The sequence below is a fragment of the Phaseolus vulgaris genome, chromosome 11 (genome assembly GCF_051622355.1).
Source record: "Phaseolus vulgaris cultivar YP4 chromosome 11, ASM5162235v1, whole genome shotgun sequence".
In the NCBI taxonomy this organism is placed as follows: Eukaryota; Viridiplantae; Streptophyta; class Magnoliopsida; order Fabales; family Fabaceae; genus Phaseolus; species Phaseolus vulgaris.
The window spans coordinates 42,367,192-42,394,699 of NC_143508.1; the positions used below are offsets into that span (position 1 = coordinate 42,367,192).

The window sequence follows — 27,508 nt, forward strand, 5'->3', positions numbered from 1 at the left end:
TATCAAAATATATCAAAACCTAATTTAAGGTAAATTTATTTTTTATCAAAACAAAATTTAGTTTTAATTCTTTAATTTTATATATAATTTTTTAAAATTAAATAAATTTATTTATTTTTATATTATCTATGTATAAAATACAATTTTTATAACATTATAATTTTTAGAAGACAAAAAATTTCAACTAAAAGTTACTAAAAGATTGTCAATTCATTATACAATATGAAGTTGGTTAACAATTTTGTAGCACTCTGACTAGGAAATGATAATTTTTTCTGCATTTGATTATTTATGTAATTTCATTATGAAATTACACCATTTGTGTGTTCATTATGAAATTACACCATTTGTGTGAATTTCCCCACTTTTCCACTTGCAGTGTAGGCATGGTGGGGGCATTAACGTGGACAGTGAGTGCTGCTCACTGTATTCCTCGTAGGGTGGAGTGTAATTTAGAGAAAGACCATAATGGAGGAAAAACAATTGGGTTACCACATTCCCTTGAATGCTATTGTTCTGTGCTTGTGGCATTCCCCGGTGTGAGGCCGAAGGATGGGAAGAAATCACCTCTTCGTTCCTCGTAGCAGGATTTTTTGCATGGCTTTTTAAGGTCTTCAGAGCAAGTGATGTGTCTGTCCGTGAGGAAGACGTGGGTATGGAGTGAATAAAAATGAAAAAAGAATGGAGAGCTTGAGAAATAAAGGAAGAGTCCCCCATTGGAGAATGAAAAAGTTGAGTATATATATGTCAAAACGAGGGTTTCTTTTGTGGTGCAAAGGGTGGGAAGGTGTTGGATATGAAGTCAAGACCAATTGGATTGGGTTGATTAGACATCATATTTAGTGAGTGAGTTTAATCATTGTATTGTGTCCCTTTTATAATCTCTATTTAAAGAGATCATTATACTTGTAATTGAGGTGCAACAGGAAAAAATGAAAACCTAATAGTTGATGTAGGTTGCAGTTGGTGACCGAACCACGTTAAATCTTGTGTCGTTTATTTTTTTGCAGTTGATTCTTGATTGTGTGTATTGCTTCCGCTTGCATTTTTTCCTTCAGAAGGAACAACGTAGGTGGCTTTGTATTTTTATTTTTTTTGGTTTCAGATTTTTTGTTTTTTCTTGCTTTTTTTTTTCATTTTTTGTGTGTCCTTTTTGGGTGCAGGATGAAGTGAAGAAAAGCGCAGAGAATGAGGTCCAGTGTGCTCGTGCAGCTCCCCTTTTGCTTTTCTATTTTTTTTTTCTTTCTTTTCTTTTGTGTGTGTTCGTGTAGAGAGTGAGGGAGCAAAGTTACAATGGTGTTTTTGCTTTGTACCACGTGAGTGGTAGGTATGCATAGTGTTTGGTGTGTGGGGTGGACGTCCGGTGCAGAGAGTGCGAGAAAAGAGAAAAAAAGTGCGTTTTTTTAGTAGTGGTGATGGAGGACCATCTCAATCGCCTAATCATCAGATTCTAAAGAGAACAAGTATTGAATAGAATATTTTGTTTTAAAAGATTCTTAAAGTATTGTAGATATGTATACACTAATTAAGATTTTCAAATTCGAAATTTTGTATTAGACTTTTTGGAAATGTATTTGGACCAATTTTTAGATTAGAATCGAAGACCTTGAGTATAAGTCTACTTGGCATTCACATAGGTACCACATGAACATCTACATGGAGCCTCTTCCTTTCTTTTTTTCAAAGTGATTATTCTTCTTCCATATGGAGCAATGAGGTGTCTCTTACTTGCCTTCTCCCCTTCCTTAACCACTTTTCACATCTTGAATGAAGAACTTTGAGGTGTATGGATTGCCACATGTCAACTCATGAATGAAAAGTTTTTAGGTGTCACATGTCACTCCATGAATGGAGAGTTTTTAAGTTTCATTATTACTTTTGGCTCTATAAATAAAGAGCTCTTTTATTGTAAACATAAGACTTGAATTGAGTAATGAATTTCTACCTAAGTGGTTTTCAAAATTTCTTTCAAGTCTCACTTTTCTTTTTCTCTCACTTTCTAAGCGTATAAGCCTTAGAAAAAGCTAGATGGTGGACCTAACCTCCTTCCCTGCACCATTCTCCAAATCCAAACTCATTCATTTTATTACCTATTTCTATTTAGTTCTTTCATTGTCATGTCTTCTCCAATCATTCAAACCATCTACAACTGAAGAACTTAAGGAAGGAGAGGGAGCACTTCATCAAGTGGTATGTCAAGAGAAACAGGGTGGTGTGAAGAGTAATGAGTAAAATGGACTAGGGGTGTGAAGGGTGAGCGAAAGGGTGTGACCAGTAAAATGTTGCTAGTTAAGATGGGTGAGGAGGAAAGAGGGTGTGTGGAAAGGAAAACGGAAGAAAAGAGGTGCAAAAAGGAAAATGGATTTTTTATTATTTATTTTTTAATGTTTTTTTTTTTAAATTAATTTAGCGTAAATTAGAAACATACGAAAAATTGGGTGTTGCCTAGGGATAAAGTTAACTTTTACCTTATAATAATTTTAATGATTAGTAAAATTTTTGGGTAACACTTGTTCTTTTTATTGTGGATAATGGCTCTTGTTGTAACTGTTGTAGTTCTCATTGAGTGATGCAATCCTAACTTGCATCTCCATTTGTAGATCTTCTTTTTCATTGTTTTGATTTGAATATCTTCTCCAGATGATGAAAACTATTGCGAAAGCATGAAGAATTGTAGAAATTTGGAAGAGATGAAAATTATGACGGTGAATCTAAGTGTGGTTAGGCCAATACTTACTTTCTAGAGTGAGGTTGGAACAACGCTACTAGGAGGAGTCTAGAAAATTGTCTAGCAAGAAGACAACTCTAGAGAGAACTTTGAACAAGTAAAACTGTCTCAAATTAGACAACATTTCATTACTCAAATCAAAGTTAAAAATCGTGTACTAGAGACTCCTATTTATAGGAGAAAGTCTCTCAAAACCTCTCAAATGAGAGTGTGTCAAATGTCATCACCTTATTGTTGCAAATCCTCTCCATTGGGAGAGTAACAAGTGGCATGCCTTCATTGGAGGAGAGGGCATGTGGAGCCTCATGCCTTGCCTACATTTCTCTTTGCACCCCTACTTTAATATTTTACACTTTACTTTCTTATCTATTTATATCCTTCTCTACTTTGGTATAAAATACAATGTCCAATAATGTGAGATTCAAATTCACTACTACCTAAGGTTAAACCAAGTTAATCCTTAATAATTGTGGTTTAGAAATCTAACTATCATAATCAATTCCTTGACTTACAATAGCTTCTTTGTTGTATTATAGCTGGAGTAGTTCAAGCAAAGAACTCAATTATGTTCCCAGATATTAAGTTATTTGGATGATTTGATTTAGTTCAAAAGATGAAAGTATTTTCCAATGTCATTCAAATTCTAAGATCAATAATAGTGATTCCTCACCTATCAAGCTTTACACTGATAATCAAATCAAGGAATTGAAAGATACAATTATAAATAGAAAACAATAAAAACATTACATTATCCTTCAATCATAACAACAGGAATTTAGCTACTCATGTTAATGTTTACAAGACAACTCAAGATTGAATAGTTAGCAACTAAGGAGATATGGTTTTGGATGGCGTGCTTCAGCTCCAACCTTTTCTTTCTTCACCTCATTAAAGCCTCATTTTCTCTGAACCAAGATTTTCTATTTATAGTGTTAAGTGTTCTAATGAATTTACACTTAATTGTCTCAACGATTTGTGTTTGCACTCAACAGATGGTCCTAATTTTCACAATTATAACCTTTTTGTTCTCTTCCTTTAATTCCTACAAGATTTCAATAATTTCAACATAAGGTCATTCAATGCATTAAATTAATCATTCTAAGTGGGAAGAAGTAATTTAAGATTAAATCTTCTTCGTGTTACCCAATTTAGGTGTCTAAACTAACATAATATTTAAAGACTATTTGACACCTATAACGCGTCTAGTGAAAGTTTTGTATTCTTGATTCATCCTTTATTTCAGTTATATGTTTGTTTGTTAAAACATAGGAATTTCCATTCACATTTTCTTGATTCTTTGATTTCTTCAATTTTTATCATTCTAGCCATTATGCATTCTTAGACATCTTCTTTAAATGTTTTCAATTGCTTGTAATTTGTTCCTTTAATTTATTGTGAGTATCCTAGGATTATTAATAGGATGATTTTTTTATGGTATTATGTTTTATCATCTTGTATTAATTTAGATTTTCTCATAATAGATATTAACTTCATATATTTAGAATTTAATTGGTAGTGTTCTCTATTGTTTCATGAGTTTGGTTTTATCTCCCTTTGAGTTATACTTTTTCTTTTTTAATAATATATTTATATGAAGACAAATGATTGATGGAGATGTCAATATTCACTAGTGATGCCTAACATAAATTTATAATTTTTTATAATATTTTTTGAAATTTTCTTTTGGAACAAACCTTAGTACTTATATAATGATTACATACATTTTATAGTATGATTATTTATTCTGAATGAAAAATCGTTAGATGTCATCACAATTATATAAAATAGTAATTATTTTTTTATTCTTGTAAAAAATGGTTATAAAAGTTTCGTTGAATATATTTTATTTTTATTCATAATAAATGTTCACAAATTATTTTCATTTCTGTGACAAATACATAAGTTAATTAAAAATAGATAAAATAAGAAAAGTATATATAATTAAAAAAAATTATATTGTGCTAAAATTTGAAAACAACAAAAAAAAACTTATAAAACCACACGAAAACAAAGGGAGGGAGGTAATAACTGACGAACAGGTTTCCAACGATAAGAAAAACAAAATTAAAGAAATCCCTAGTTGAACGAGTTTCACGTGGAGAATAATGTAATAAAACATGGAATAAATATTTAAATTACACGTTTCCTTGGTAATCCTTGGTGGCAATTTCTGCAACCAGACGCTATGTAGTTGAACCCCGTTTCCTACATGGAATATTTAAATTACACGTTTCCAAAATATATTGGTACTTTAACCTCTTTAAGGTTTTTTCACACATTTTAGATATCTTTTCTATTAAAAAATTGTTATTTTAACAACGACAAACTCATATTTAGTACCACAGTTTATAAATATGATGTAACGTAATATAATTAAAAATTATTCTATTTTAATAAAAAATATTTATCTTATTAATTATAATCTAGTTGTGTAAGATAATGAATACATCAAATTTCCTCGTGTCAGCATCATTATTACCACAGTACAGTTGCTAGTTTCTGCTATTCTACGACCCAGTCCATGGGTTTACAATAAATATATATATATATATATATATATATAAATAAATAAATATTTGAAAGAGTGTACCTATCCATTTTTATATTCTCGTCCATTATGAACTAAGTTTGTTAATTTTGTACTAACAGAGCCAAACATCATTCAGCTATTGTTATTCAGCAGACTTGGCACAAACTGAAACAGGTAAGTAAGATCCTGATCCACACACCCAGCAATAAAAATCTTTTTTTTTTGGTTGAACTCTTTGACTTTACATCAGATAATAGAAGAAAACTTTTAGTTTTGTTGTTCCATCGGTTTTGGCAGATAAACACAGAGAACTATGGATACTATAGCGAGCGTGGCATCAAGTGTGGCTGCACCTCTGCTGCGAAACCTCACATACGTGTTGATGTACAGCACTTACCTGACAGAGCTGGAAACCGAGATTAAGAGGCTGCAGAGTGAGGAGAAGGAAGTGAGGCACACAGTTGAAGCTGCCAAAAGGGGTGGTGAAGAGATCGAGGACACCGTGCGTGACTGGTTCGACCGAGTGCGTGCAGCTGTGGAGCAGGGGCAGGCCTTTCTTCAGGAGGAAGAGAGGGAAAGGGTTGGGTGCATGGATGTGTACTTGAAGTACACCAACAGCCAGAGAGCGAGAACCTTGGTGGAGATTGTGAGGGAGGTAAGGAAAGAGACGTTTGACCGTGTTTCCTACAGGCGTGCCTTGAGATGCAATGTTAGTCCTGCTGCAAGAGAGTATGTTGCTATTCAATCGAGAACTGAGATGTTGAATGATGTTGTGAAGGTGTTGAAGGATGATGGGGTTGACATTGTTGGAGTGTATGGAATGGCCGGTGTGGGGAAAACTGCATTGGTGAAGGAATTGGCCTGGCAGGTTGAGAAGGATGGCTTGTTTGATGCGGTGGTGGTGGCCACAGTGACGAATTCGCCGGATGTGGGAAGGATCCGCAACGAGATTGCTGATGGGTTGGGGTTGAAGTTTGATGAGCTGACGGAGCTGGGGCGAGCGAGCCGGTTGCGCCAGAGGATTCGGCAGGAGCAGAAAATTCTTGTGGTGTTGGATGATATGTGGGAGAAGCTTGATTTGACAAAGGTTGGTGTGCCTTTTGGTGAGGACTACAAAGGTTGCAAATGCCAGTTGCTGATCACATCCAGGAATCTTAACGTGTTGAGTTCTAATTTTGGGGCAGGAAAGTTTTATAGGCTTGAGGTGTTGTCTGAGGATGAAAGTTGGGAGTTGTTTGAGAAAAGGAGAGGGGTTGTGGTTAGGGATCCTAGCATTCAATCAGTGGCCAAAAAAGTAGCGAAGAGCTGTGGTGGATTGCCTCTTTTGATAGTCACAGTGGTGGAGGAATTGAAGAACAAGGATTTATATGCTTGGAAGGATGCATTGGAGCAGATAACAAGTTTTGAAGTTGAAGGGTGCCTTTATTCTCGTTTTCGTTCTGCTATTGAGCTGAGTTATGACCATTTGGAAAGTCATGAACTAAAAACTTTCTTCCTGCTTTTGGGTTCCATGGGAAATGGATGCCGCACAAGAGATTTGTTGGTGTTTGGTTGGTGCCTGGGACTGCACAAACATGTCGATTCATTGGCAGATGGGAGAAACAGGCTTTACAAATTGATAGACAACCTGAGAGCTGCTTGTTTGTTACTTGACGACGGGGAAAGAGATTCAGTGGTGGCGCTTGAGGTGGTTCGACATGTGGCTGCCTCTATTGCATCCAGGGTCAAACCTTTCTTTACGGTGCAGAGAAACAAGGAATTGAAATGGCCAAGAATGGATTTCTTTAGAACTTGTCATCATATTTTCTTAGACTGGTGTTATATCCGCAAACTTCCTGAGGTGTTAGAATGTCCCAACTTGAAGATACTCCAAATTAATAGTCAAGGTAACTATTTGAAAATCCCCGATGATTTCTTTGTTCAGATGAAAGAGTTGAAGGTGCTGAGTTTAGGAGGTCTAAATTGTACTCCATCGCTCCCTCCGTCTCTCAGTCTCTTGACAGACCTCCAAGCATTTTATCTGTGTAAGTGCATGTTGGAAGACATAGCAACTGTTGGAGAAATCACAAGTTTAGAGATTCTCAGCTTGGAGAAATCTGAGCTTAAAGAGCTCCCTGCCGAAATAGGAGGATTAAGTAATCTTCGGTTGCTAGATTTGACCGATTGCTCAACACTAGGAGGAATTCCTGGCAACGTGATATCGAGGTTGACAAGCTTGGAAGAGCTCTACATGGGAAACTGTGATGTTCAAGGGGAAGCGAGAGAAAGCAAAAGCGAAAACAATGATTTAAGTCTAGGTGAGTTAAAGCATTTGAATCAAGTAACAACTTTGAACGTGCAGATAGAAGATACTTCAGTTTTTCCTAGAGACATGCTTAGCTTTGGGAGACTAGAAAGCTACAAGATTTTGATTGGGGATGGTTGGAAATGGTCAGGGGTGGAGTCTGAGAATTACAAAGCTTCAAGACTTCTTAAGTTAAATTCGGGTGCAGATCCAAGCATTCTAAAGGACTATGGGATAAAGATGTTGATGACTAAGGCTGAAGATTTGTATTTAGCTGAACTCAAGGGTGTTCGAGAAGTACTTTACGAATTGAATGATGAAGGGTTTTCACAATTGAAGCATCTTTGCATCCTAAACTGTGCTGAAATGGAGAGCATTATTGGCTCAACGGAGTGGGCTTATAGTGATCATGCCTTCCCAAACTTGGAATCATTGATCCTTCACAACCTGATTAACATGGAGAGGATATGCAGTGACCCCCTTCCAGCACAGGGCTTTATCAAACTTCAAGTTATCAAAGTAAAGGGTTGTGATAGGATGGAGTTTCTTTTCTCGCATTCCATGGTTAAACACCTTTCTGAACTTGTTGAGATTGAGATTTCTGAATGCAAATCTATGACCAATATCTTATCTGGGCAAAGACAAGAGGATGCTGATGCTGGACAAACCGACAAGATCAGGCTCATCAACTTGCGTTCACTGACTCTACAATGCTTACCTTCTCTTGTTAGTCTCTCTCCTGAGTCAAGTACCGAGGCTCCTCAAAACGGCACTGGTTTCTCCAGTCAACTTTTTAATGACAAGGTACAAATATGACTTGTTCTTTATTTTCCAGACTTGGGTATGTTAGTTTATACTGGTTTCAGTGCATTTGAAAATTTTATTTTTCGATTTTTCTCTCAGATATGGATACCATTAGTTTTGAAGATAGGAACAATGACAGTATAGGAACATGGATGAATTGATTAATAGGAACCAAATCATTTTCCTTTATTGGGCAATTTTTACTGTTGTTAGTTAGAAAAGAATGTTGATCATTGTTTTGGTAATGATAATCTAACCGGGACAATCTTGGCAGGTTGAATTTCCAAACCTGGAGACCTTGAAGCTGTATTCAATCAATATCCACAACATATGGAATCACCAGCTTTCTTACTTTCAAAATTTGACCTCTTTGACAGTAGATGGATGTGAACGGTTGACATGTATTTTCTCATACCCTGTGGCTATAAAACTTGTCAAGCTTGAACATCTTTTACTTAGTTCGTGCAAACTCGTTGAAAAGATATTTGAGCCGGATGAAAACCTGGGTCACGTTCATCATTTTAGAAAATCCGCTCCAACTGAACTGGTGAGCATTTCAAATTGCTTCAAGTTTTTCTTTCTATTAGTTGTTGGACTTATTGTTAGCATTCAATTGCGAAGCCTGAAGCATGTTATTAACTGTATGATACAGGCTCCAATTTTCCCCAACCTGGAGACATTTGTGATTTCTGAAATGGACAACTTGATATCAATATGGCCAGGCCTACTCCCTCAAAATTCGTTTTGTAAACTGAAAAAGATGGAAATCACATCCTGCAACAATCTCTTGAATGTGTTCCCATGTCATGTGCTAGACAAATTGCAGAGCCTGGAATCACTGAATGTATGGAACTGTATGGCACTGGAAGTTGTATATGAAATTGATGGTATAAACACAGAGCAAGAAGGTAGCAGTCAAGGAGGACTGGACATTCCACTGAGAACTTTGTCTTTGGGTAATTTACCAAAGCTAAAGCATTTGTGGAATAAGGATCCTCAAGGAAATATCAGATTTCAAAACCTGTTTATGGTAAAAGCTTCTAAATGTAAAAGTCTAAATTATGTGTTTCCATTGTCTCTGGCCAAAGACCTTCTGCATCTCCAATTCCTTGAGATAAGTGATTGTGGGGTAGAGGAAATTATTGTCAGTGATAAGGAACGGGTAGAGGCAGCTCTTGGGTTTGTTTTCCCAAAATTAGTATCCATAAAATTTTTTAAGTTGCCAGACCTTCGATGCTTTTGCAGTGGAAATCACAACCTCAGATTTCCATTGTTGAATCTATTTTATGCTGTTGAATGCCCTGCAATGGAGACTTTCTCTTGGGGAATTTTAAGGGCATCGATCCTTAGAAAAATACATTTGACTCGGGAAGGAGATCAGTGGTACTGGGAAGGTGACCTTAATACAACTATAAGAAAGCTTTTCAATAGAGGTACGCAATTATTAATCAGAATTCTAGTTTTTTAATTGCAATTCCAATATTTATGGTTTTAATTTGTTTCACCATAAAATTTTCAATGTAACATATCATGTTTTGTTGCATATGCAGATCTCCAAGCAAGATTAAGCACTCTATAGAAATTTGAAGTCTGAAACAGCAAATTCTTTACTTGCACTTGTACCTGATGCAAGTCGTTGGATTTCACAAGAAATCTTCGGGTGCCTTTTAGAAAAACTAAAATCCCTTTGAATTATGATGTGAAACATGAATCTGTTCTCTTTAGATTTTTTGTCTAAGATGGATTAAAAAGTGAATTTTGATGTTGATTAACTTTTCCTGCCTATTTTATGAACTATAAAGATTTAGTTCTAGAGGAGCATGTTAAGAAGCTGTGCTTTGAAGAAGGCACCGATCAAGAAGGCCATGGAGAAGTAAGAGAAACAGAAGATGCGTGTAGAAAATTTTCTCAGCATGGCTGTGTTAAAGGTATAGGTAATATAGGTGTCACAAGAAACGGCATCACACAGGAACGCTACAGAGATTAGATACCATTGATTTCAAAAGTACAGGATCTTGTAAGTAATATATCTGCAAAGAAACGAGATATTTTCGTTGACAACTTCTGTACTAATCTTTATCAACATTACATACTGGAAGCTACATTATTTTGGAGTCTTCATATTCTTATCTTACCTAAAAAATTGTGAGGGACATCTCATTTGTGAAAAACAAATTGCACAGTCTTGATGATGACTTGGATCCTCTGGCTTTGGCGATAAATTTTCATCATTCAGCATAAGAATGACGGAGACTCAAAATATAAATGAAAAGCACTCAAAGGTACACTTATCTCAAATAGTGTGCGGTTTCCTCAAAGCAATTCAAGAAACAAAAATGAACAATACTACTACATGAATTCTATGGCATATATGGATTTAAGATTACTATAACAACAAGGAATGGATTCAAAACTGAAATTAAACCATTAAAACAGCTAGTGCACCAAATGAAATTTGAATTAAGACTAAATAAAATAAATTCAAAAGCACACTTAATAGCACAACTAGGAAACCTAAACCACGTGCTTGGACGGTTTAATATAAACTTAAAAATTTGAACCGATTAAAAGCACTATGAACGCATTATGTTCGGCAAAAAAAGTTCAAAAACAATTTCAAGACATGTAAAACTATATGAATACAACACGAAAATAAGAAGAACAAAAGAAGAAACCCTTATCTTGAATGTGACCAACTCTTGATACCAAATGATGCACTTTTTTCTTGCATCTGCACATGTCTTCGTGTTTCGTAGTCTTAAATGGATTGATGAATGCCAAAATGAGGGTTCTATGGATGAACTTTTAGATTGGAATAAGGTGTATTCAGTGGTAGAAATAGAGGTTTAGAAGAGGTGATGCCAACTTCTAAAAGGTTCTAAGTTAGAAACTCACAAAGGTGCTAAAGAGAGAGCTAAAAAACAAATGAGGCTGAATTTTTGCGGAATTCATTTTCAAATCCAAGTGGAATTACAAGATGATTAACACTTCTATTTATAGGGCTAAGTGGAGTCAAAGTTTACAATTTTACACTAAAACCTCTCCACTCACATGGTTACAAGTGACGTCCTTTTATTTGAACAAATTCTCTCCAAATAGAGGTTGACAAATGACCTTTCTCTATTGGTTGAAAATCCTCTTCGTTAAAGATATGCCATATGGATGCTCATGCCATTTACGCCTAGTTGGACTCTTCATGCTTTACAAGTCACAAGGTGTTGCTCCATGCTCCAAAAATAACCTAGATGTTGATGCAATCCTAACTTGCATATTCATTTGTAAATCTTCTTCTTCATTGTTTTGATTTGAATATCTTTTACCGAAGATAAATGATATTGTGGAAGCATGAAGAATAAGTTTTGGAGGAGATAAAATTTATGAGATGAATCTAAGTGAGGTTAGGACAACACTTAGTTTTTAGAGTGAGGTTGGGGCAACACTACTAGGAGGAGTTTAGAAATTTGTTTAGCAAGGGGACAACTCTAGAGAGAACTTTGAACAAGTATAAGTGTCACAAAATTTGAACAACATTTCCTTAATCAAATCAAAGTTAAAAAACATGTACAAGAGACTTTTATTTATAGGAAAAAGTCTCAAAACCTCTAAAATGAGAGTGTGACAAGTGTCACCACCTCATTGGTGCAAATCTTCTCCATTGGGAGAGTGACAAGTGGCATGCCTTCATTGGAGTAAACTCATATCCAATGAGGAGAGGACATGTGGACCTTCATGCCTTCCTTGCCTACATTTCTACTTGCACCCCTCTTTTACCATTTTACACCCTACTCTCTTTTCTATTTACACCCTACTTTACTTTGGCCAAAAATACAAGGCTCAATATTTCCTAACTATTCTATACAAATTTTACAAGGCTAAGAAGAAGAAAAATACTTTACAATTTATTCATTAAGGCTCGATCTTCGTCTATCTTCTTAGTCAAAAGTTTCAAAGCTGGATGGTTTCCATCAAATGCTCACTTGCTTAACCCTAGACGCTCTAGGGTTGCATTGGGCCCAAGGAGGGCCAATTGTAACCCATCTAGACTTCCTTTTCTTATTTACACTGTACTCTACTGGATTTAATACATGGCCAATGAAAATTTGCCCAAATTATAAGCCTAAATAAAAGACTACACTAATTTATACAATTATTTTACAAGGCTATACAAAAAGTAAATGCTCAAATCAAAATTCTATCTTTTTTAATCTTCTTAGTCCAAAATGTGGTGCTTTGCTAGTCCTCCATCTCTACAATTTTAAAATCATCACCTAACGGCTTAAAAAACCATAGTCTAAACACCTTTTTACACATTTCATTTAAATTCTTAAATAGTATTTCTTTGTTGCATTTTTATGATTCTTATTTTATCGTAGTGTTTTTGGTTGATCTTGTTAATATATATTTGATCAAATCATTTGTAATTTTCATTTTTTACTTATAAAATTTTTCATCAAAAACATACTTACTGGACACTGATGAAAACTAATCCAGCCTCGAAACATTTGGCTAAGAAGATTGAAAGTAGAAAAAGGAGCTCAGAAGACTCTCATCTCAGAGAGAATTAATTGTTGTTTGCTCCTCCATTTTTTCTCTAGTTTTATAAACATTGTATAAATTAATATAGGTTTTATTTTGGGTTTGTATTTGTGCCATTTCCTTGGGCTATGTTTTGGGCCAATTTTCATGGGCCATGTATTGAGCCAATTAGAGTAGGGTGTAAATAGAAAAAGAAAGAGTCTAGCTAGAGTTACAATTGGGCCTCCTTGGACCCAATGCAACTCTAGACCATCTAGGGTGCACAAATAAATTACTAGAGTGCAAATAGAAAGCATGGACTGGCAATGAAGGCATGAAGGTCCACATGTCATCTCCTTAATGGAGAGGATTCCCACCAATGCCAAAAGAACATTTGTCTTCATGGAAATGGTGAGGATTCTTTCCAATTAGAGGAGGACACTTGTCAACCTCTAATTTGAGAGGATTTGCTTCAATTAGAGAGAGTCACTTGTCCTTTTATGAGTGGAGAGTTTTTAGGGTTAAAACTTGCACCTTGGCTACCCATAACACTATAAATACAAGTTCTAGCCCCCTTGTAAATGAGCTTTAAATAGACTATTGAATTGATGCCAAAGTTTCAGCCTCGACTAGTCTCTTAGCTCACTATTTGGTAGCCTTATATTTAAGTGTTTTAGCAAGGAACCTCTTATGAGTTGGCCTAACCTCTCTTAAGCTTCATTATCATTCTCCATACACCAATACTTCACAATTTCTTTCACTAATTTTAGCCACTCAATCTCACCAAAACACCGCATCATAAAATACAAAACAAAAGACTCATAACAATGCAATCTATGATTGCATTAGACACTATAAAAACATATTTATTGCACACTATACTGTGTTGTAGTCTTTTAAAAAAGGATGATTATTTATGATAATCTAAACACTAACTATAATATATAATAGATAGATAGATATAGATATAAATTGTTGAGTAAAGATAAAAAGGTAGAGCTTTTATAGGTAGAAACTGGAATAGAAAAAAAATAATAGCTAACTACCCATCAAATGATTAATTAAATAAAAATTAAATTTAAGAAATTGGAATATTTCATCTTAAATTTATAAATGTAAAAAATAGATATTTTAAATTATATTTTTTGTATCTAAATTAATCTCATTTTTTTTCATACATTTTGTATGTATATTAATTTTTCTTAAGCATTATTGAAGATAAACAATAAAAAATTTTGAAATTTCATTTCATTTCAATTCATCCTACTTTTTTTACAAATACTTTTAGATATTAAATTAGATTTAAGTTATTTATGTTAATAATAAATAATTCATTAATATTTTTAATATTCCTTTGGTACAATTCATTTTTTCATCTATTAAAATATAATAAGTAAATTTTATAACAATAATAAAGACAATAAAGTCGTAGCTATCTGATTCTTTTATATAGATTTTTTATTTGCTCTAGTATTAATTTAGAAAAGAATAAAGCTTAACAATCATTTACAACAACTTAAAATTTAAGATATCCATAATTACAAAAAGAGATAGATTTGAAGACACTTAAATGCATTTTTTTTCATAAATTGTGAAAAGCACATTTCTCCCATATCTAATTCAGCAACAATATAACAATAAAGCAAGAATATAAAACCAGCTAGATTTGGTTCCAACATATCTCTTATATGTTGCAACCTTGCATCATATTTAATCTTTAAAAATACAAGCTAAGATTCCAAAAAAGTATTTTAAACATCATTTAACTTTTGGAATCAAACTCAGTTTTTCTAAATCTGATTCCGTGGTAAATATAGAAGAGGAATAGAAACATTAATTGAGAAAACTTTAAATAGAAAAGCTTTAAATATAGAACTCATCTTGCTTGCACAATTGTATCTGTCATACCATTCACTGATAAACTTTCTGTCATTCTGCAGGGCAGTGTTGAACTGTCATCACCTCTCAACTTTAGAAATGCTGGTGGTTTAGGAGAAGGAAGGGGTACAGTGTCATTCCCAATCATTGCTACAACATCAGACATGGTTGGCCTATCTTCTGGACTTTCTTGAACGCAAAGAAGTCCCATGTTCACATATCTTGGCACAGTATGCATACAATTACTACTAGTATCACTATCGTCTAGTGCAGTATCCATTAGGTCCATTCCTGAATTGCTTGTCCAAAGATCCCAAGCCTTCAAGATTTAGCACAAAAGGAGCTCAAAGTTAGAATGTTTGGAGCATATCCTGGTATGGCTCTATGATATTCCACACCCCATCCCCATAACGTACCTTTTGTTAAAACTCATTAAATCAATTTGAAATTGGAACAATGCAAATTAAGAACAAATGGATGGAATATCTAGAAACTCACATATCCAAGAAGATTAAAGGAACCGGTTTGATAAAAGCCAGTATTCTTCTTGCCACTTATGATCTCCAACAAAAGTACCCCAAAACTAAACACGTCCGATTTTATTGAGAAAAGTCCTTCCATAGCATATTCAGGGGCCATGTAACCACTGACGATAAGGTAGATTAGTTAGTGGATGGTTGATCATGTGATTGAAGCCTTGATGGCAATTATATACTTATAGTATTTTTTTAATTGACTTACTATGTTCCAACAATTCTGTTTGTATTTGCTTGAAGTTCATTTTCACCAAATATTTTTGCCATTCCAAAATCTGATATTTTGGGATTCATATTGGTGTCCAACAATATGTTGCTGGCTTTTAAATCTCGGTGAATGATCCTGAACCTGGAATACTGATGAAGATAAAGAATTCCTTGGGCAATCCCATCAATTATTCTGACTCTTGTTAGCCAATCTAGCATCCGTTTTTTTTCATCTGCAAACCAAAGTTTGAGTTTAGTAGAAGGGAGCATATTTAAGAGAGTTCCGAGACTGTAGGATACAAACCAGTAAAAAGGAAAAGATCCAAGCTTTTATTAGGCATAAATTCATAAATCAGCATCTTTTCATTTCGTTCAATGCAGCAACCAAGAAGTCTAACAAGATTGTTGTGTTGGAGTTTTGCAATTAACAAGGCTTCATTTCTCAACTCTTCCCATCCTTGACCAGATCTCCGTGACAGTCTTTTCACAGCAACCTCATCCCCATTGAATAATATACCCTGTGGTTTAAATGAGTTTTTAGGCATGCAAATTGTAAACTGTATTACTCTATCAACCAATCAGAAATGACTTTATGACTTGTTATTTTCAGAAACAACAAAATTTATTACCCTATATAATCAATTTCGATTGGACGAAATCGTAAAAGCTGTTTATATTGAGTATAGATTATTTGCTCTAAAAACATATTGCTAAGAAGAGTTTTTAAACATGTCTTGTAAACGGGTCCAAAGCCACCCTCGCCAAGTTTATTGGCATGTGAGAAATGTAAGCTCTGAATCTTCAACTTTCATGCTCATGCTTATATCAAAATGGAGCAAATCTTCCCCTGCAAATTGAGGAAAATTAGTTCATAAGTTAAAATACTCTGAAGTTACTTGGCAAACTTTTTTCTTTCTTACCTTTTCTCCTCTTCCTTCTAATCCAGTGAACTAATAATAAGCCCAATATAAGAGAAGTTAGAAGGGAGATCAGTATAACAATCACAAGTAGATTCTTCCTAACATTACTTTCTGGTCCTTTATCTCTTGTTGCGTTTGAATCTGCAGAGAAAATGTATCAACTATGAAAATTCATGTATTGACTGATAAGAGAGAGAAGTAGCAGTTGAATGAAAAACAACTTAGGATTTTGTCTTTTGAACTCTGAGATGCACACAAAGTGTATCTTATAGCAGCTGCATCACATGCTAATATATATCCATTAACCATCCAACTCATCCAAACATAGTCCAACTTAGCCATCCAAATATATCCAGTAATCGCTATTCTATTTTTGTTACAAAACTAAATCAAAGATATCTACATCAAGGAAAATGAGGCTTCTTGAACTTACCAGAAGTAACGAATTCTGAGGCAGCAAGTCTTAGGTAAAAAATTGGATTGCTATCATCTGAATTGTCCACATCTGTTGAGACGTTCTTTAGATTCAGTACCGAACCAAGCCACAACTGGCAGTTACCGTTCAAATAGTAAGCAAAAGCAACACAAGAACAATTTGTAGAACAAGTACGTTCACACCCTCTTGCTGTGTCGATCTTTAGGGTCTTGTAACTGTCCGGAGTAGGTGGCCATTTCACTTGATAGAGTTGCTTGAATTTATCGTTGGATTCAACACCGTTACTGCAGGACGATAACTCTTTTTTCCGGACACAGCCAGCGGATTTGTTCCCTTTGTAATCAGCATCAAACGGCCTGAAACCATCAGTACAGTCACAAGGGTCACGAGCTTTCGGGTTACAGATGGAAAAAGCTCCACACGAATTCTTAGTTCCACACTTGGATGACTGAATAGAAACCCAAAATTGTGCTTCATCTAACCAATACTCCTGGTTGAGCTCCCCAGACACTTCTAGTACCAACCTAGAGTCATTACCAACTGGAAAAGTGAAATAGCGGTCGTGCTCTTCCACACCAGTTCGTCTAATAACATTGCCAATAGTATAATTGTAACTGTCGTCAATCCAGAACACATTAGAACCATTGTCGATGATTAGACTGATCATGCCCGAATCATACTGGAGGGTAAAAGCTCCTGGGGCAGGGTCATCTGCACTTATCCATGATCGCAATGACCAAGTAGTGTTGTAACCTTCATCTTGTCCTAATTTCATTCCGGGTAAAAGGGTGTCCGTAGGATAATCAAAACTCTGCCACAAAATCTCTTTATTTGAGGTTTTCAGCAGTACCAAGTTTCCTGAATCCAAGAGCATGGCATAGGTACTAAAATTGTTTGAAACCTTGTTGACACGGTATGTAACTTGTCCATCCATGATCACAAAATTTCCATCAGGTTGAATGGTGAGAACTGCCGAGGATGTTTCAAGCGCGTAGTCTCGGTTAGCAACCCACACAATCTTGTTCTTGTCGTTTGGAACTCTTTTATACCGTATACCAACGTAGTACTTGGTGGAGTTGTCTCTGACTTTGGTGAAAAAGCACAATTCGAACTTCCCGCTATGAGAAGCAACGGAGTCTAAGATTCCCAATGATTGTCCTATTTGCAAAAATTCTTTGTTGGTGACTGCATTAACACAAAACATAAACAGGCAAAGGAATGATGTCAAGGATGCGAGAGTAGAAGAAGTTAATGTCATTTTAATTCACAACATTGATTTGCAAAACCCAATCAAATGAGTTGTCGTAGAGGAAGGCTTGAAAGGGTTGGTATTCAGGATAACCTTGGTGGCTTGACTTCAGAAACAGCAACTAACCCGTGGTAAGATTCCAAACAATACATACACCAAAAGTGCTGATAAAAAAAAAAAAAAACATACACCAAAAGTGTCACTTTCTAATTGGAGGGTGGATTTGTTGACTTCAGAAACAGCTGGTAGCCCGTCAAGTGTAATATTCCAAACAATAGAACGCCAGCCAAGTGTCACTTTCTAATTCGAGGACGGACTTGTTGATGATCATGACCTGAGTTTTATTATTTTAAAATAATGATGGAATTAATTCAAACTGATACTGTATTATTCAATATTTATACTAACAAATATATGCATACAAAATATTTATACAAACAAAGATAAGATACTAATTTCTTGAAAGGAAACTAATATTAATTTTGTTTTTTTTTTTCTAATTTTTAGCTTTATTTTTTTATATATATTTTAGTATTTATTTTGTCTTTTTTAATTCAAGTTCTTATTGACTCTTTATTTACATTCAGTATCTTTAACTACCTAGAATGAATGTACTGCTTGTATATATATTTAGACTTTTTACTTTGATTTAATGAAGAAAAATAAAGTAGAAGAAATATTCTCTCTCATATCCTTTGCCTTCCTTTTTTCTCTTTTTGATTATCTTAGTTCTTTTTTATAATATGGTATCAGAGATCTGAAGAGCTCTACTTGCTACATTTACCCATGGGTAAAAAGTTGTTGATCCCTCACAAATTTTTTGTTCTTCTTATCATGTTAGTTCATCTGATAATCCTTCATTTTTCATTGTCCCTATTATTCTTGAGGGACCAAACTATCATCATTGGTCTTGTTTATTTCAATTGACTCTCATTTCAAAGAACAAGATAAGTTTCATTGATGAACCATAAAAGCTCCCACTCATACCAACTTATTGTTTCCTGCATGGCAAAAAGCCAATATGCTGGTATTTTCCTAAATGGTTAAGGTTGTTTTTCCACCCATCGTACAAAACATCATTTGTATGGACAATGTCTTTGACATATGAAATCATTTAAAGGAGAGGTTCTCGGAAGGAGACATGATTCATCAGGAGATGATTTCTTCTTCCAAACAAGATTCTACTTATGATGAGCAAAATCATGAAAGTTCAAAGACAAAAGTGCAGTCTCAACAAATTGGTTTTACTCCTTAGCAGTATCAAACATTGTTAGCTCTTTTACAACAGTCCAAATCTAATGACAATATTTATAATCAAGTCTCTATTATTCCTTCCAACATGACAACACAATCTGGTAATAAATTTATTTTTTCCTTCAGTTCTTTGATTCTCGATAGTGGTGCTATTGACCACATTTGTTCATCCTTAACTCATTTCACTTCATATCATCACATTAATCCTATTTATGTTAAATTATCAAATGGAAATCAAGTCATTGCCCATTATTGTGAAACTATTTTTCACAATCAAAATCATGTCATAGACAATTTACATTCCTTGTTTCATTTTTAATCTTCTTTTAGTATAGCAAAATTGTTTGATAATTTATCTTTTTGTTCTTACCTTTAACTCTAATGGTTGTCACATTTAGGACAAGAACTCCTTGAAAATAATTGGTTAAGCTAAGATGCAAGATAGACTTTTGATGAGCATATATTTACTCACACTCAATAGCTTTAATTATATATTATTGGACTATAATAATAAATAAATCCATTGTTTTAATTAATATTCATATAATTGAATTTATTTGGGTCTTAACTATTATTTTTGTTAATTTTGTGCTTTTAGAGTGAATGTCCTAAAAGAAGTGTCTACCTTTGTGAATGGGCCAAATATGCAAAAGTCCAAGTTGCTTCTTGAATCAAAACAGAAAACAAATTCTGAGGAGAAGAATGAGAAAATAAAATCTACAATATCTCAGAAATAAAATTGGAAGCAAATATTCTTCAAAATACAAGAATTCTGGAAAGTTGGAAACTGTTATCAAAATCTAAACTGCAATATTTTCCCAAGATCCTTGGAGCAGAAAAGTCTATAAAAGGACACAAGCATCAAGGAGAAGAGAGATGATGAGGATATGAGAGATAGCGCACCACTGACCAAACTCAGCCTTCCAGAATGATGACTCGGAGCATGACCCAAGATTCAGGGCTAGGTCAGGATCCACCTCTAGCCAATGCTTCAGCGCTTACTCTTTCCCAGAGGATCACAAGGAGTAGAGCCCAAGCATTGGTAGCTGACCATCAACTAGTTTCTTTATTTTCAATTTCAATATAATAGGATTCTTTAAGCATAATAAGGGGTGTGCTTATCATTTTAGCTTGTGCCTAGCCATTTAGGGAAGGAATGTAGCCCTAGCTTCTAGAAGCTAGGACTAAGGGGCGACATTGACCTAGGTCAAACCCCTAGGTTGCCCCTCATTCAATGACCATCATACCCTTGCTCATCTTGTTTTCCAAGGCACCCATTCCTATAAATAGGGTGCCTTACTCCATGTATTCACACATTGAAATTTGAAATAGAAAAGAAACTCTAAATTGTGAGTGAGACTTGTGTTCTCTCTTCTTTAGTCTTATCTTGTGAGAGTGAGAGCTCTTCAAGTGACGACCCTCATCACTTATATTAGAGATCCCACACACTCCAAGTGGTGTGTTCCTCCATTCCATTATCACTAAGCTTTCCTATCCTTCATCTATTCTTTCATTTCCATTACGCCATGTCTTTCTGTGTTTATGTTCTTGTCTTTCTTCTATTTTCCATTCGGTCATCTTCATTTTAATTGCTTCCTTTTATGCTCTTTCATTTCCATAAAGCATCATCATCTTCACCATATCTTGTGTTTTTCCTGTTTGCCTTTGGAAGTGAATCTTCACACTTACTTAACCACTTGGTTAAGTTCGTGTCCAGTGGGGATCTTCCCTAGGTCTCACACCATAATTGCTAAAATTTAAATCATAAACAAAGTGTCACCATTAAAATGGACAACTCTAAAATCAACTCACATCATGTGGTATTTAGAGCAAGGTTATTTTATGCTTACTTGCTTTGAGTTGATTTCGGCACTTTACTTTCTTGCAACTTTACATTCTTTCTTTTACCTTCAAGCCATTTCAATTCTGCCTTTACTTTCTTGTCCAAAGCGTAGCGTAGGAAGTCACCTAACCCTAGCAAATTAGGTTAAATAGGGGGCTATATGCACATCCCTAGTGTGCCATATTGAGAGAAAAACACCATTGAGTGAATTGTAACCAATTGGGAGAATGAAAGGTACTAGAAGTATGCGTGGCTAATTCTACCCTTTAGGATTGGGGGTAATCTGTTCAAACTCTTATGCATTGAGGTTATATTTAACTATGATATAATATTGTGTTCTTTATTGATTATTGGTATTGTTGTTTTGCTTTTAAATATTTGTGACATGTTTGATGATCTTAAATCTGACCGAGAAGTATTTTTAGGGTTTTGACCTAAACAACACTACTTAACATATTTGAGTGCTAGGAATAACCTTGAAATGTTAATTGCTATTAACGTCTGAGCTTGATCCTAAGTTGTTCTTATAAATATGTGAGAGATCAATATTTATGGAACATTCTTAAGAATTGTATATGCGAGGAATCGATATAAATGACTTTTATACAGGCATCAATTGCAATCAAATAACATAATGTTAACATGGTAATCAAAATACATAAGAGTGACACAGATGAAACTCAATCCCTATTTTTCCAATTGAAGCAATCACTCTTTGATTTGTTTTCTTGTTAATTCTTGTCATTGTAACAATCTTCAAACCAACTTTTTATTGTTGTATTTTATATTTAGCGAATATTGTACTTGAATAGTCAATTATTCCTTGTGGGATCGATATTCGTCCTTAGGGACAAATTATTACTTCTGACAACGTGGTGCCATAAAAAGTCATCAATGTTTGTTGTTTTGCAAAACAAAAAAGACTTTCATTTCCTATTTGTACATTGAATTGATTCATGTAGATATATGTGGTCCATACTCAATACCATTAACTCATGGTCATAAATATTTCTTGACCATAGTTTACGACTGTTCGCGGTACACATAGATTTTTCTTTTAAAACAAAAATATGAAGTTGTCAAGACTTTTGAAAATTTTGTTGTTTTTGTTCAGACACAATTCGAGACCGCAATAAAAATAATAAGAAATGATAATGAGACTAATTTTTTTATGACTAATTTATTTGTTAACAAAGGAATAGTGCATAAAAATTCATGTGTCAATACTCCATAACAAAATTATTCTTGTCCTCATGAAATGCTTTACAAAACTGCAAAAAAAAAATTAATGGATTAAAGGTGTTTGGATCTTTATGCTATGCTAGCACTTTGTCAATAAAAAAGAAAATTTGTTCTAAGGGCATCAAAATGTGTTTTTATTGTTTTTAAAAAAGGAACAAAAGGATATGTTCAGTTGAATATTCAATCCAGAGAAATTTTTGTGTCTAGGGATTTTATCTTCTATCAACATGTTTTTCTATATCAAAGAGTTCAAGATAATAGCAATGAAACTAACGATCTTAACATTCATGATGAAATTATTTTTACTGAAGATCAACTTGTTTTGAGTCAGCCATCACAAGCCATATTCTTGCACCTTGTGATAATGGTGAAAATAACAATAATAATAATTGTGAATTACACATTAAGGTTCCAGAAGAAGTTTGTTTCCATATAGACCAAAACCACAATGAAGATCATGACAGAAAACAAAATTCTGAATCAAATCAGCCTGTTCGAATGAGTACTATAATAAAAAGACCACCCGAGTATCTTTGTAATCTTAGTGTTTCCAATACATCTTCAAGAATTAAATATCCTTTGAATTGTGTTTTGTCTTATAATAATTTATCACCTTCTTACACATTTTTTTGTTATGTCTCTTTCTTCACATGTTGAGTCAAACACTTATTTTGAAGTTGTGAAATATGACTGTTGGATAAAACCTATACAATGTGAGATATCTGCTTTGGAGTTAAATCAAACATGGGAGATTGCTCTTCTGCCTAAAGAAAAAACAGTCATAGTTTGCAAATGGATATTCAAAATAAAATATAAGGCTAATAGGACCGTTGAAAGGTATAAAGCAAGACTAATAGCAAAGGGATACACACAAACATAAGGCATTGACTACCTTGATAATTTCTCTTCAGTAGAAAAGATGACCACCAGAAGGTTGCTTCTTTCTCTAGCTTCTTTCTATAATTGGGAATTGAAACAATTAGACATAAACAATGCCTTTTTACATGGAGAGTTGAAAGAAGATGTATACATTGTTGTTCCTCCTGGATTGACTTTTATTCAACCAGGATAAGTTTATAAATTAAAAAAGGCTTTATATAGCTTTAAACAAGCCAACAAAGAGTGGTTTGCCAAACTGTCACTCTTTTTGCTTTCTTGGGAATATACTCAATTTATGAATGATCATTCTTTGTTCATTAATTCTTCTTAAGGATCTTTTACAACATTATTGATGTATATGGATGATATAATATTGGCAGGAAATGATAAAGAGGAGATTAAGCGAATCAAACATTCAAGATTCAGGATCTTGGGGATTTAAGATATTTTCTTGGTCTTGAAATAGCAAGAAGTAAGAAAGGGATAATGATGAATCAAAAGAAATATGCACTGAAATTGTTAACAAATGCAGGTCTTTGAGCCTTCAAACCTGCAGTTACTCCAATTGATAATTATGCAAAATTATATGTACTGAAAGTGTTCCTTTCACATATTTTCAAGCCTATAGAAGATTGATTGGAAGCCTTATGTATCTCACTAATATCCGACTTGACATAATCTTTTATGAGCAACGATTTTCTCAATTTCTTGCTAAGTCTGCAATTTCTCACTATATAATGCAACAATTAGAATTCTCAGATATATCAAAGGAACTCTGAGTCTTGGTTTATTTTTCTCTTCCAACACTTTTGGTAATTTAAAAGCCTTTTGTGATAGTGATTGGGGCACCTTTAGTGATTCAAGACAATCAGTGACAATCAGTGGCCGAAATTCTTATTCTAACTTTTATTGACTCTTTATTTACATTTTGTCTTTTTAACTACCTAGAATGAGTGTATTGCTTATATATATTCAGACTTTTTACTTTGATTCAAAGAAGGAAAATAAAATAGAAGAAATATTTCTTTTCCTATCCTCCGCCTTCCTTTTTCTTTTTTGTTTCTCAGTTTTTTTTATCATATTTTAGGTTTTAGTCAATATTATGTGCACAGAATGTATTAATCACGTGCTTGACTTGCTTTAAGCATGTTGCGTTTTGGACTTTCTTTACATGTTTTTCCATTTATCTCATTTTATTTAAGTGAAGAATAGTTAGACTAAGGTTGTACGTCAAAAAGCTAACTATAAACATAAATGAAGAAAAAAATAATATTATTTTCGTGTATTCTCTCCTTAGTGTATTTTTTATAATTATAACTGCGAATTTAGTGTCACATCAATCTCAATTTCAGACCTAGTCCTGCTTTGTTTTCAAGAGTTTGAACGTTAATTTGGTCTTTGGAGAATGTTCAATGAGGAAATTGGTTTGGCGAAAAAACCACCTTAAAGAATACACAGTGGAAAAATTGAAATTTAAACAAACTTTTTTCATCTTTTGTTTTATCCATGAGCATTGTTGTTTAGTTTGTTTTGACTTATTGTATGTATTGTTTATGTATTTGTTCGAGACTCTCGTACTCTTCATCGATTGGTGTGATTTTGCCCTTATGTAGAGGTGTTCCACGTAAAAAAAATCTAAGTTCCTTCTTGTTTTTCTTGGTTTCATGCTGCACTTTATTTTGTTGTTTGCTCACATCCTTGCAATTTAGGATAAATTTTATTTTATTTCTTATTGTTCTATTACTTATTTTGTTATTGAATTGTTATTTTTATTATTTTGATACACACAATTTACTACTTTAATAACATTTTCATAGTTACATTTACAGTACATAAGTTTTAATTAGTATAATAACATTTTTTACATAGATTTCGCTAAAAACAAAATAAACATAATATTGTAACATTTTATAAATAAATATTACAACAAATAAATTAAAATTCGTATATTTTTATAAATGTCACTAAAAGTAGAACTTTTTTAACTTAATAAAATTAAAAAAAAAACGATAATCTTTCTCGATCTCAACTTACTCTCTCACACTCGTTTTCCTTTACTCTCTGAATTTGTCTCTTTCTTCCAACTCACTCTTTCATTCTTCTTGATCTATAAATCTCACGCTCCTTAAGTACTCTCACTCTCAAAATCTCATTATCGTTTCACTCTTGTTTCTCTTCCTCACTCTTCTAGTCTCGTTTCACGCTCCCTCATACGCTCTCTATCTCGTGCTTGCATCTAGAATTATTGTCAATGACAATGTTTAAACTTAGGTATTTGAATCTGATCTTTGGTATCTCACATGATTCAATTTGTTCTTACAATCAGGTAGGATGTTTTTGTCTTTGATTTTATTAGGTTTTTGTTTTAATTTTCAATTATTTTTATTTGGTTTTCAATCGGTGTGTATCGTAGTGACTCTCTCTCACATTAGAACCCTCGCACTATAAGAAAATTGTTTTTAGAAACTAAATTTTTGGTCTCTAAAATGATAAAATTAGTCACTAACTTAACTAGAGACTAATTTAGAATTTAATAACAGTAAGTGACTAAAATCATGGTCGCTAATTTTATATACAAATTTAGATTCTAATTTAGAAACCAATTTAGTTACGATTAAATAAAAACCAACTTAGTGATCAATTATATAGAAACTAATAGTGACCAAATTATATAGAAATCAAATTAACAACCAATTTAGTGACCAAAATATATAGAAACTCATTTAGGGACCAAATATATAAATATGAAAAAATGGTCACTGTATTGATCTCTAAATAATATAATTTATTATAAAATATTATTTTATTTACCTACTTTTTATTTATTTACCTACTTTTTATTTATTTACCTACTTACTCTTTCATATTTTATATTTATTTGTAGATTTAAGTTCACTAATTTTAAAATAAATTTATAAAGTTCGTCAACTCAAAGCAATTATGTTCAAAATCCAAATAAGTTAGCAATTTTTTTCAAATTTTACAAAAAAACTTTTTTATGAATTATGAATGTGAACTAAGATTATGGTATAAACTAGAAGATAATCACATAAACTCAAGTTGAAATGATTATACTGTCGTAGTTGTTTAAAATTTACTTTCAACTTCTGTTAATATACATGAGTTATATGTACAAGAAAGTTTAGTTTATTCCTATCTTGTTTGAATTTACATTTTTGTGCCTACTTGCAGCTCACAGGGTTGTTGAAAAAAGGAAGAGCAGGACCTAGGAAGTGCAAGTGTTCCTCTCTATCCATCAAACTGTCTACAAGATTCTTAGCTAGAACAAATCAATGAATGTCTTGGAAGCTAGAGCTGAAAGATTGTTACAAATCAGTAAGAAACAAACACACAACAATGGATAAAGGAATGAAAGAATGAAAATTGAAACACAAGATGAATGGAAAATTGCAAATCATTGACTGTTTATAAACTTACCTTCTCAAACGATACTAGCTCAACCTCATAATACAAAGTGGAGTTTGAAGGAACCACAACAAGTTCCTGTTGAGACTCTGATGAGCAAAACCATAATGCCACCTCACCCTTCTTCATAGTCAAAACAACTCTGTCAAGCCCATCAATTACTTGTTCTACTCAATCCATAAAACACTCACATTATCTAGCTTAATAAATAATTTAGTGGGAATTGGGAGAAACATTGAGACATTTTTTCTAGTTACCCTCATCAGTTTTGAATTCAAACAGCTCCCCTTCATCATCATGACCCTTCTTAAAAAACAAAGTACCTTCCAGCTTATCAATTACTTTCACTACAAGAATGCAAAAATAGGTAAGGAAACATGAGAACCATGTTTTAAATCCATAAACAATGACAAGGCTATCATCCACATTAAGAATTACAAGCATTTGCATTTCAAAATGAATAGTCAAATCCTTGTGTACTAAACCTTAAAATTCAAAATGAATAATAAAATCCTTGTGTATTTTCCCAAACAATGTACAATGAAATCTTTATGAAACAAACAATACCATCACCACCATCAAAATGTAAATAGGAGGAAGCACAAAAGTAGAAACCACTAAAAATTTAACTAGCTTTCTTACCCAGTGGTTCACCAAAGTTACGAGAAAACTTTTGTTTTGGACATGTGTGCTCCTCTGCAAAACATGTCACATGTGATCTTGCTTGCTTAAAGAATTCAAAAGTTATCTCTATTTTTTTAATCTTTGGATTCAAAG

At 33.6% G+C, this 27,508-nt stretch overlaps 1 protein-coding gene and 1 pseudogene across 2 annotated transcripts; one reads left to right on the plus strand and one right to left on the minus strand.

The window, feature by feature from the left end:
* The first annotated feature begins 5,316 nt into the window (after positions 1–5,316).
* LOC137821202 (putative disease resistance protein At4g27220) lies at positions 5,317–10,467 on the plus strand. The gene is made up of 5 exons (XM_068625681.2): positions 5,317–5,432; positions 5,556–8,346; positions 8,621–8,893; positions 8,999–9,779; positions 9,897–10,467. The coding sequence occupies exons 2-5, from the start codon at positions 5,572–5,574 to the stop codon at positions 9,923–9,925; spliced, it is 3,858 nt and encodes a 1,285-aa protein (XP_068481782.2). The 5' UTR covers positions 5,317–5,432; positions 5,556–5,571; the 3' UTR covers positions 9,926–10,467.
* A 4,044-nt stretch (positions 10,468–14,511) lies between these two features.
* On the minus strand, positions 14,512–18,224 carry LOC137830000 (receptor-like serine/threonine-protein kinase SD1-8; annotated as a pseudogene). Its single transcript, XR_011084125.2, has 7 exons — positions 16,836–18,224; positions 16,403–16,543; positions 16,218–16,329; positions 15,787–16,002; positions 15,481–15,715; positions 15,238–15,385; positions 14,512–15,058 (listed from the first exon to the last, which is right to left on the minus strand). The product of XR_011084125.2 is annotated as a receptor-like serine/threonine-protein kinase SD1-8 (transcript).
* Between the last annotated feature and the right edge of the window lie 9,284 nt (positions 18,225–27,508).

What these genes read in the sequence shown, in the direction of transcription:
- LOC137821202 (XM_068625681.2), top strand. Translation starts at nt 5,572, where the DNA reads ATGGATACTATAGCGAGCGTGGCATCAAGTGTGGCTGCACCTCTGCTG. An exon ending in GTCAACTTTTTAATGACAAG is followed by an intron (nt 8,347 to 8,620) that starts GTACAAATATGA and finishes CAATCTTGGCAG; the next exon opens with GTTGAATTTCCAAACCTGGA. An exon ending in AATCCGCTCCAACTGAACTG is followed by an intron (nt 8,894 to 8,998) that starts GTGAGCATTTCA and finishes TGTATGATACAG; the next exon opens with GCTCCAATTTTCCCCAACCT.